Raw genomic sequence first — 12101 nt, 5'->3', positions numbered from 1 at the left:
TTCATACAATGATTTCCTCAATCATTTCATCATTAATTCTGGTAAATTGAAACCTCCAAAAATATCCTTCAAACCTATCTTTTTCTTTTCTGATGTTACACTACTACATGGTCGCCACAGTAACTTGTGTTTGTTGTTACACCATTACATGGCCACTTTGACTTGTGTTTGTTGTTACACCATTACATGGCCGCCACTGTGACTTGTGTTTGTTGTTACACCATTACATGGTCGCCACTGCAACTTGTCTTTGTTGTTCCACCATTACATGGTCGCCACTGCAACTTGTGTTTGTTGTTACACCATTACATGGTCGCCACTGCAACTTCTATTTCTGTTTTTACACCATTACATGGCCGCCACTGTAACTTGTGTTTGTTGTTACACCATTACATGGTCGCCACTGCAACTTGTATTTCTGTTGTTACACCATTACATGGCCGCCACTGTAACTTGTGTTTGTTGTTAACCATTACATGGTCGCCACTGCAACTTGTGTTTGTTGTTACACTATTACATGGTCGCCACTGCAACTTGTGTTTGTTGTTAACCATTACATGGTCGCCACTGCAACTTGTATTTCTGTTGTTACACCATTACATGGTCGCCACTGTAACTTGTGTTTGTTGTTACACCATTACATGGTCGCCACTGCAACTTGTATTTCTGTTGTTAACCATTACATGGCCGCCACTGTAACTTGTGTTTGTTGTTAACCATTACATGGTCGCCACTGCAACTTGTGTTTGTTGTTACACTATTACATGGTCGCCACTGCAACTTGTGTTTGTTGTTACACTATTACATGGTCGCCACTGCAACTTCTATTTCTGTTTTTACCCCATAAAATGGTCACCTCTGTAACTTGTGCTTCTGTTGTGACACCAATAAAAGGTCACCTCTGCAACTTGTATTTCTGTTGATACACCATCACCTGGTCACTGTTGCAACATGTTTCTGTTGTCACTGACACCTGTGTAACTTGTGTTTCTGTTGTTGCTATTGTTACATCATTACTTCATCACTTCTATAACTTGTTTCTGCTCCTTCCACTTTGTAACATGTCATTAAATTGATACACCATGATTTGATCCCCTCTGTAACTTGTAATTCCTCCATTCCAGTTTCTATCATACTTTACTGGCACTTCTTTAAAATAACTACAGAGTAACATATGACACTAAGAACCAAACAAAGAAATGGGGCTATGTTTCAACAACAATTTTTTTTCAATAAATGTTTCAAATTATAAATAATATGTCTGATTTTCCTATGAATTTCATATTCTCCAGAAAGTTAAAACAAGCAAATTAAATATTCATCAATAAAATTTAACCATTTTTCCAATTTCCATTACATAAAAACTACAAACAAAGGTACACCAAATGCAGGCTCATATATTTTTTAATAAAGAGCTTGTCCTTTTTAACTAGGCACTTAAGAATCACTTTTAGAACAAGGTAACATTATATATCTTGTACTTACCACCCTGCTTTGCTGCCTCGATGTTCTGAAATGAGAAGAAAGTCTTTCATTTAGTATAAGAACAATAAGTTACCCACTTTCAAATAAAACTAGTCATCTGTTAAAATTAATTCCTTATCTTTTCTTTATTTATTTATTCATTTATTATGTTTCCATATACATTCCACAAATAACCTAACTGAAATATAGGTTTAACACCATTTTCAACATTATTTAAGTTAAATGGAATCTGTTTACATGATTCTGTACAAATGCTAACCTGTACTCCACAAGTAAATGACAACTTCCCCACATAAATCAGAAGTGGAGAAGGAATGGCTTCAATCATATTGTTGTCAAGAACATTTGTCTTGCCAGGATCTAACTAGTGGTCTCTCGATTCATAGCCTTGTGCTCTACCAACTGAGCTAACCTGGCTGACTGATGTAGAACATACTTTAATATTTGCTACTGCTTTTCTCAATAGAATTATCATATGAAACTGACGCTGGTGGAATATCATTTCAGTACAATGTTCGTCTTGCTTTACAAGTAAGTTACAATGAATTTTGTTTTTTATTTGGAAATAAAATGAAAAAGACTGTTTTTTCTTCATTTCTGTTGTTGTTGTTGTTGATTTGGACCATACATACCAACATACCATCACTCAATACTGCCTGGATCCTATATTTTTCCGTTTCTAAATCATTAAGATCCAACAGAATACAAATTAAAAGCATGACTGAACTTGCTTTTAACTTGTATCTTTTTAATCATTTTTCTTTTAATGTGCAACCCATTCTTCTTTTGACACGATGCAAGTTTTTTGAAATGTTAAATAACTTTACAGGTTTACAGCAAGGCTTCAACTACCTTGCATTAAATCTGTATCTTTTTCCTTTAACAATGTCATTTTTAGATGTTTCATCTAATTGTACAGAGTACTTGACTTTTATACACAGTACATATATGTAATTGCCCTCCTTTAATCAAACAAGTATCCCTGGATTCTGCACCAGTACAAACTTGTTCTCCACAAGTGAATGACATCTTCCCCACAATACTCTGAAGTTGAGGATCAATGATTTCAGATACACTATCTTCTGAGGCAAAGGACAGAGCATGTAACCCCCTCATTCACACCATTGTGCTTTACCTAAGCTAACAAGGCCAAGGAGGTTTTCAGTTAAAGCAGACTTAAATATCTAAAAATTAATTAAGTACTTGTCTATGTTGTTTTTTTCGTTATGACTATTAAATTTTGTAAAATTGTGACTATCATCAACACTAAAGGTGGGCATTCTCATTATGAGATTTTTCACTTTTCATTCAGTCTGTTGCACATTTATTTCAGGTAAAAACAGTTAATTAAATAGAGCCAGATCCCTATTTGATATGTTTGTTTTACAAACTTTTATACAATTTTGTAATTACCTTCCCTTTAAATGAAAGTACTAAAATAGTGGAATATTTCTTTTGACTTCAATATAAATTTCGGCCTTCCATTTCAATTTCATAATTATTAGGATATTTCAACATCTGTATCAAAAGGCCAATTTTTCAACTGTTGTTACTACCGAAATGACATATATTTACAATCTACCTTAGTTGCACAACAAAAATGGACAAGAGGGAGGTAATAATAATTTTTGTTAACTTTTATATATATTGAATTCTTGTGAAACATACAACTGTCAGTGCAAATCTTTGATATTTAAAATGTAAAAATAAAAAAAAAAATCTTAAATTTGTATCATTTTTTCATATGCAAAGTATTTCACCAATGAAATTTGAAAAAAATTATTGAAGGGTCTACATAATCAAAGACAAGTGTCGACTTTGGCCAGACAACAAGTGTCAACTGGAAGGGATATTTGTTATATTTGCTGCCATAGAAACAACTTCATTTAACAACTTTATTTATATCCAAATTTGCTTGATGGTCTTGGACATTATCCAATTAACCTGTCATTTATAAGCAAGGTTTCATAGAGTTAATGCAGAAACTACCTTCTGTGACTGACAGACGGACTGACAGACTGATCAGCAAATGGCCAAAACAGAAAGATAAGCATATTCTACATATTGCCTTCTACCCATGTCCAAAGTTATGGCAGAATCAACCATTTGTGACAGATCAACAGAAAGATTGATGAATAGATGAACAAACAGAGAAAATGAAATAACATGTAGGTCCTCCACAGTCTTCTATCTATGTACCAAGTGTCATGAGAAAATCTCTTGCACTTTTTAAGTTTTTGCAGAACCCACCTTTCTGTCATAGTTTTGGACTATAGCAATAAATTTGTTGACATAGCAACAAAATTTAAGGATGTGCATATTGTCTATATTGTCACCTATCCATGTACAAAGTTTTGTGAAAAAGTATCTTGTACTTCTGGAAGTTATTGCAGGATCCCCCTTTGCCACCTTTTTGTCACATTTCTTGATTATTTATTATCACAGCAACCACATTTTGGCCATAGCTATGAAATAACTGGACGTACACATTTTCCATATTTCCATCTATGAAGCTTCATGAAAAAATATCTTGTACTTTTAAAGTGATTGCATGATCCCATTTTGTGTGATGAACTGACAGATGGTTGTGAAACATTGACAAGGGACCAAAAAAGCAAAAACAAGCAATGACCCTTGTGGTGTTTATTCAATATTATATTACTGGGTATAAGATAAGTATAAAGGGGCATAATTCATAACAAACTGGTGCCAGTGTCATGAACCTATATCACATACATACATAACGTGGGAAGTCTCTTTCATCTGGCACAACTTGCAGGCCTTTTGAACATGCAAATATTCAATTTTAAACATATATTCTAAACATTCAGTTCCTTTTTCTTTTTTGCTTGTGTATCTCTTCAAGTACTGGGAGCTGAAGACATATCTTGGATATGCCTTCAAACTTAAAACAGATTTACAGCAAGGGTGTTTCATAAGGAATTTAAATGTAAACATGAGCCTTGCATTAAACCTGTTTTCTGTATTACAAGCCTTGTTTCAATCCATGCCAATCAGAAACTTTTAAGAAATTCATCCTTAAACTGTTTCATAAGCATGGACGTATGATCACTTCGCGAAACGTTAAATTGCAGAGGCAGAAAATACAATAATCCTTATTCTATTATGCTTGTTTCTGTTAAAACACGCTTACGCTAAAATGACGTCACATTAACATGCGCTGATGTCAATGTTTTTTGTTGTGACCAAGAAAGAGCGCTACTATATTTTATCTACTGTTTTAGATTAAGGGCATATTAGAACTGAAATAAAGTATAGCAAAATCGTGTTTTACTTAAATCAATACACTCAAAATCGGTAGTATGTTGCCAGAATAATTCACTCAGGCTATGCCCTCATGAAATTATTCCGCGTATAACCTCTTTCTGTGTATTAATAATGTTAAAACACGCTTTTTCTATACATTACTTCTTAAGTCACATTTGGTTAAATTTAGCTCTGTTCAAAAGTAAATGTTTTACCATGATACAGTAATATGAAAGATATGTACATCTTAAGTTAGCCTTAAGTCAAAATGTGGCATAGCAACACAAAATGACTCACACAGCATATGTTTCTCATCAGCGAAGGCTTCCATTTTCAAATGACTAATGTCAAATAAAAATGGTAAAACTTGGTATCTTTTCAAAAGTATGCTTACACTGCTAAAACAAAATTCTAAAAGCATCTTTGTGACTATGTACCAAAACACTTTGAATAAAAAGAATTTTCAGGTCCTTTGAATAAGATTATAGTTCATATTCAGCACCCAAGACAGAACTCGACTTCTTTTCTCAAAACTGTGAATAGAAAACTTTTATCAACTATTTCCAAAATAATGTTAAAGATGGAAATTGCTCTGTGTGTAAATATCAATCTATTTCTTTTTTATATTTCTTCTTTCCAAAAACACCAAAGTTGCTGACAAAACTTTTCTCAAGTAACTTTGAAGGAAATGCCAACAGACTTAAATTTTTTTCAAGAACTTACAGTATTTGTTTTAGGATTTTAATCATTTTCAAGGACAAGAAAATACCGATTCAATAAATTATAGAATTTGGCCAATATCCATCACCATACCAGGATGGTCTCTTATTCAAAGTTGTTGCAACATCATAATGTGACTTCTTTAAGTAACATCACACTGACTGCTATGAAATTCATTTAAATATGATCTGATCATGCAAATAAATCAAATACAGTCGAAACTCGGTATCTCAAACTCGCTTACCTCGAAATTCCGCTTAAGTCGAAGAAATTTTCAAGTCCCGTCAAATTTCCTTCTTTATATATGTAATTCAACTCCGGTTACGTCAAAATTTGACTTACCGAGACTACGGATGTGTCGAAAGGGATTTTCAGTCCCGTCAGTAAAATTCAAGTGCATCGTAAACTCGGTAAGTCGAAGTGAGAAAAATATGCGATAAAATTTCACACACCTCATTGTGAATGTGGTTGGTTTTTTAACACCTGTCCACGTTTATTGCCTAACCAGAGAGCCGCGATGCCGATATATCAAAGGTGCGGTGATAATCAAAGTGAGGTGATGTCATACTTGTTTGCACGTGCCATAATTATAATTGTTTGATGTAAACATTAGATTTCTTAATCGGCGGTCATTTGTTTTTGAGACGTTATGAAAATTGCTTTTAATTTAAACTAATGAATTAATTAGTTTGAACAGCTTGGATCTTTGATAAGGATTAATTAGAGGTAATCGCGATGAGAATGTATAACATGAGCACCGCCTTGCGGGTGCTGACGCTCATCTGATTTTTTTTGTATAATAGAAATATTGTCCTACCCATGATTTTCTAAGTCTAAAAAGGGCCATCATTCTTGCAAAAAGCAGGATAGAGTTATGTTTCTTGATGTACAGTGTCCACTTATGATGGTGAAAAACTGTTGCAAGTATTAAAGCAATAGCTTTGATAGTTTATGAGAAAAGTTGACTTAAACATAATATTCAACCAAGAAAATGATTTTTCTAAGTCCAAAAGGGGCAATAATTATTGCAAAAAGCAGGATGGAGTTATGTTGCTTGCTTTACAGGGTCAGCTTATGATGGTGAACAACAGTTGCAAGTTTTAAAGCAATAGCTTTGATGGTTCAAGAGAAAAAGTTGACCTAAACATAAAACTTAACCAAGAAATCTGATATTTTCTAAGTCCAAAAGGGGCCATCATTCTTGCAAAAAGCAGGATGGAGTTATGTTTCTTGCTGTACAGGGTCCACTTATGATGGTGAAAAACTGTTGCAAGTTTTAAAGCAATAGCTTTGATAGTTTAGGATAAAAGTTGACCTAAACATAAAATTTAACCAAGAAAACTGATTTTCTAAGTCCAAAAGGGGCAATAATTATTGCAAAAAGCAGGATGGAGTTATGTTGTTTGCTGTACAGGGTCAGCTTATGATGGTGAACAAGTGTTCCAAGTTTCAAAGCAATAGCTTTGATAGTTTAGGAGAAAAGTTGACCTAAACATAAAACTTAACCAAGAAATCTGATATTTTCTAAGTACAAAAGGGGCCATAAATCTTGCAAAATGCAAGATGGAGTTATGTTTCTTGCTATACAGGGTCAGCTTATGATGGTGAACAAGTATTCCAAGTTTCAAAGCAATAGCTTTGATAGTTTAGGAGAAAAGCTGACCTAAACATAAAACTTAACCAAGCAACGCCGACGCAGACGCCGACGCCGACGCCGACGCCGACGCCGACAACCGCTCAAGTGATGACAATAACTCATCATTTTTTTTCAAAAAATCAGATGAGCTAAAAATTAACTTCTTGAGGGAAGGTATCATTCGTTCAAAATGTCAGATCGAAATGCTGTCAATCCTCTGGGAGAGAAACGTGGTACATAAAGGAACTTTGCTCAAAAACATTTGAGGTTAGTATCATTTTCATTCTTCAAAAAAAGTGAAAACTTTGGTAAACACAAACTGTACGGAATCGTGTACGTGTATAGTGCCGACAGCGTATACACAGCATCACGGAAACAGCGTTTATTTTTTATTAAAACTTCTCATAACTAAACCAACTTTTTTCGTCATTCCGTCCATACGTCCCTTCTCATAACTCGAATTTCGGTTATCTCGAAATAAAAAGCACGGTCCCTTAAAATTCGAGATATCGAGTTTCGACTGTAGTTTTGCAAACAGATATTTCAATAAAGACGGGAAGTTGGAAATCATAAGGGTTGTCAAAAGGCTGGCTTGTTCTTCCATTATATTGGTAATATTTACTGTTTTGCTATATAAAGAGAAATGCTGAGAGGGTTTACAATGGATGCATTAAATGGCAGAATGATCCCAACTTCATAATTTTGCAACCTGTGTATCATATTTGCATCTGGCAATATAAAATGTCCGCATAGTACCGCAAGATAAAGTTTGGCAATCTGCAGGCGTAACTTCACAAAAAGTGACAGCTATGTGTAATTATCCTTGCACTTACCATGTACCACATCTTTAATACTTCAATAAAGAATCACTATGACATAAAATTGTAAGAAACAAATAAAAATTAAGGCAAAATGTATGTTTTACAATTTGTATTGAAGGAGCATGCCTTCTATAAACAATAAATTACAATTTACATTAATTTTAAATGGAAGGTAATATCTTTGGTTTTAATATAGACATACCTTTAACATCCATTGCTTAAAACTTCAAAAATATTAGCGAATAACAGAGCATATTTTACCTCATGGTTAATGGAAAACTGAGAATATAAAAAACCTACCTTTTCTTTGTTCCAAATTGTACTTAGTACAGGTTACTTAGTACAGGTGAAGAACTGTCCTTTATTTAAGTAAAAGTCAAAGTAGTATGATGTATACAGTCAAACCTGTATTAAGCAGCTGACAAAGGCAGCAACACAATGTCAGTTAGGGAAGTTAGCTGACCGGCCGCTTAAGGCAAGTGGCTGCTTAATACAGGTGGTTGTTATGGCAGGTTCAACTGTACAAACCTTTAAGAAGACATCTCTGAGGCTTCTCTACTATACAAGTTAATCGAGTAACTTATCAATAAATGAAGAATATCTATCTTTATGAATGCACAAAAATTAATGAAATTCAAGTATTGTTAAACCTTTAACTTACATTCTTATGTTGTTTCCCATCAATATGCATCTTGAAAGCTCCAGCTCCAGTACACTTTATGTTACACAACTGTAATTACACAAATGAGAACAGATAAATATATATACAGTATGAAAATCTATCCAGGCAGGCTTCTCTGGAAAATATCTACCATAAGTCAAGCCTCCAACATTTAAGAACATTAAATTTGGGTCCTACAAAACTGAATCTGGGAGTTAAGGACTATTTTGCACTATATGTAAACACAGGCAACATCCTGTATGATACATGAAATACAAGAAGGCAGTGCTTCCCCTTTGCCAGTATTCTAGCAAAATGTTTAATGGGTTACTAAGGAAAGTCAACAATATTTGCACAGCATGCACTGTAAGAAAACATGCTCAGTCAAATAACCCACATGTGTTCCAGTACAACTTAAACCTCAAGATTACTTACAGGATATCCACCATAATTGTTAATTACAGCAGAATCTGTTTTTCATACATATCTTACAATTGTGATGGAAGGCTAATATAATCTGACAGAAGTTGGATTGAAGAGGGTGATAGCAATCCTAGATCTCTCAACTGTTTCACAGCTTGCCTGAACAGCTTTGGTAGAGGTTCACACGAGAAAAACAGCTGTGAAATTAGTTTGCAATGGGTAATGGAGTTTAGTGGGGTTGGGGGGATGAGGGAAAATATGACGCAGGATACGAAGAGAAAATACTGAGAAACATAAACAAGAGGGCCATGAAGACCCTGTATCGCTCACCTGACCTATTGACCTAAAGATCATCAAGATAGTTTCATTAATACATGGTCATAACTGTGGCCTCTAAAGTGTTAACTAACTTTTCCTTTGATTTGACCTGGTGACCTAGTTTTTGACCCCATATGACCCAGATTCAAACTTGACCTAAAGATCATCAAGATTAACATTCTGACTAAGTTTCATGAAGATACAGTCATAAATGTGGCCTCTAGAGTGTTAACAAGCTTTTCCTTTGATTTGACCTGGTGACCTAGTTTTTGAACCCACATGACCAAGATTCGAACTTGATCTAAAGATCATCAAGATTAACATTCTGACTAAGTTTCATAGGAAAATATGACGCAGGATACGAAGAGAAAATACTGAGAAACATAAACAAGCCATAAAGGCCCTGTATCGCTCACCTGACCTACTGACCGAAAGATCATCAAGATAGTTTCATTAATATATGGTCATAAATGTGGCCTCTAGAGTGTTAACTAGCTTTTCCTTTGATCTGACCTGGTGACCTAGTTTTTAACCCTACATGACCCAGATTCAAACTAGACTTTGAGATCATCATAAGTAACATTCTGACCAAGTGTCATGAAGATACAGTCATAAATGTGGCCTCTACAGTGTTAACAAGCTTTTCCTTTGATTTGATCTGGTGACCTAGTTTTTGAACCCAGATGACCCAAAATCGAACTCAACCAAGATTTTATTGAGGGTAACATTCTGACCAAGTTTCATTAAGATTGGGCCAAAATTGTGACCTCTAGACTGTTAACAAGCTTTTCCTTTGATTTGACCTGGTGACCTAGTTTTTAACCCCAGATGACCCAATATAGAACTTGTTCAAGATTTTATTGAGGGTAACATTCTGACCAAGATTTTTTAAGACTGGGTCAAAATTGTGACCTCTAGAGTGTTAACAAGCTTTTCCTTTGATTTGACCTGGTGACCTAGTTTTTGAACCCAGATGACCCAAAATCGAACACATCCAAGATTTTATTGAGGGTAACATTCTGACCAAGTTTCATTAAGATTGGGCCAAAATTGTGACCTCTAGAGTGTTAACAAGCTTTTCTTTTGATTTGACCTGGTGACCTAGTTTTTAACCCCAGATGACCCAATATAGAATTTGTTCAAGATTTTATTGACGGTAACATTCTGACCAAGATTTTTTAAGATTGGGTCAAAATTGTGACCTCTAGTGTTAACAAGCTTTTCCTTTGATTTGACCCGGTGACCTAGTTTTTGACCCCAGATGACCCAATATCAAATTCATCCAAGATTTTATTGCGGGTAACATTCTGACCAAGTTTCATTAAGATTAGGTCAAAATTGTGACCTCTAGAGTGTTAACAAGCTTTTCTTTTGATTTGACCTGGTGACCTAGTTTTTGACCCCAGATGATCCGATATCTAGCTTGTCCAAGATTTTTATGAGGGTAACATTCTGACCAAGTTTCATTAAGATTAGGCCAAAATTGTGACCTCTAGAGTGTTAATAGTCAAATTGTTGACGACAGACGGACGACTGACGACGACGGACACGGGGATCATTAAAGCTCACCTTGAGCACTTCGTGCTCAGGTGAGCTAAAAACTAGAGATGCTTTTGAGAAAAGCGCATGTTTCCCACAACTGCCCCTATGAAAAATGTCTAGTTTCTCTAGATGGCTTAGATGAATGGCTTGGACGAGTGGACTCAATCAGTAATTCAAGGGCCATAATTCAAAAGTGCCTGGTCGGATTTGGCTAGTTATCAAACTTGGCCGAGGTCTTACGGTCAAACACATTTTGTTCAAGTTTGGTGAGATCGGATGAGAAATGTTCGACTTAAGAGTGCAGACAAGCTTTGTGACAGACAGACAGACTGGAGTAAATCAATATGGTGGGAGACATAATTAAAGGGGGAGTGCAGGGAAAGGCAATTTAAACAGGGTATGCAGAATCTTGGTAGAGCATCACCAAACGAACGTTTTATTAAAATTATTTTGAATTTGGGCCAACAGTTTCAGGAGAAAGTTTTCCATATAACCATGTTGGGAAAAATAGTCCCAACCCCAGACAGTAATATTTTTAGCTAATGAACATAGGTTGAAGGAATTTGGTTGAGGGTCATCCAAGGAACATTGTTGTCAAACTGTTTTGAAATCGGACCAGCAGTTTCAGAGAAACTGATGTTTACAGTTTCCAATATAGCAATAATTATAGAGAAAACTAGCCATACCCCATGGAGGCCATGTTTTTCACTAAATAGAATGATCTGAAGGAATTTGGTATAAAGTCACCCCTGAAATACTGTGGAGAAATTATTTTAAAGCTGAGAAGAATTTTTTCCATAGAGCCAAATAGGAGAAAAAATTTCATACCATTGGCAGCCATGTTTTTTCACAAAACAAAAGGATTCAAAAGAACTTGGTCAATTCCTGTGAGATTATTTTGAAATTAGACTGGTAGTGGTTTCAGAGAATATTTTCAAAACTTTCTATATAGCCATACAGGTAAAACTAACCACACCCCCTTAACAAGAGCTGTCCATAAGACAGCGTGCTCGACTCTTCTCAGTGCTTGACTCTGAATTTGAGCTTTGCCAGTAAAAAAAAAAAATCCAAGTTAAAAAGGGGCATAACTCTGTTAAAATTCAAATTATAGTTATGAGAATTGTGTCTCCTGGTGTAGACTTTGATAGTAAATAACTACTTTGAGTTTCAAGTCAAAAGCTTTAATAGTAACAGAGATATTTGACTTTATCAAAAATTTTAACAAAAA

The 12101-nt window shown here is 34.9% G+C and overlaps 1 protein-coding gene across 1 annotated transcript in view; it reads right to left on the bottom strand.

The window, feature by feature from the left end:
* Positions 1-12101, bottom strand: part of LOC123532981 (uncharacterized) — a 50989-nt gene that overhangs the window by 27701 nt on the left and 11187 nt on the right. Inside the window, exons 6-7 of the mRNA XM_053518496.1 lie at positions 8591-8659; positions 1486-1510 (exon numbers count right to left, since the gene is read on the bottom strand). Of these exons, the coding sequence (XP_053374471.1) occupies positions 1486-1510; positions 8591-8659 (94 nt within the window). The remainder of the gene's footprint in view (positions 1-1485; positions 1511-8590; positions 8660-12101) is intronic.

The sequence above is a fragment of the Mercenaria mercenaria genome, chromosome 11 (assembly GCF_021730395.1).
Source record: "Mercenaria mercenaria strain notata chromosome 11, MADL_Memer_1, whole genome shotgun sequence".
Classification (NCBI taxonomy): Eukaryota; Metazoa; Mollusca; class Bivalvia; order Venerida; family Veneridae; genus Mercenaria; species Mercenaria mercenaria.
The sequence above is the reverse complement of the archived record's forward strand: the minus strand, read 5'-3'. Positions and strand labels throughout refer to the sequence as shown.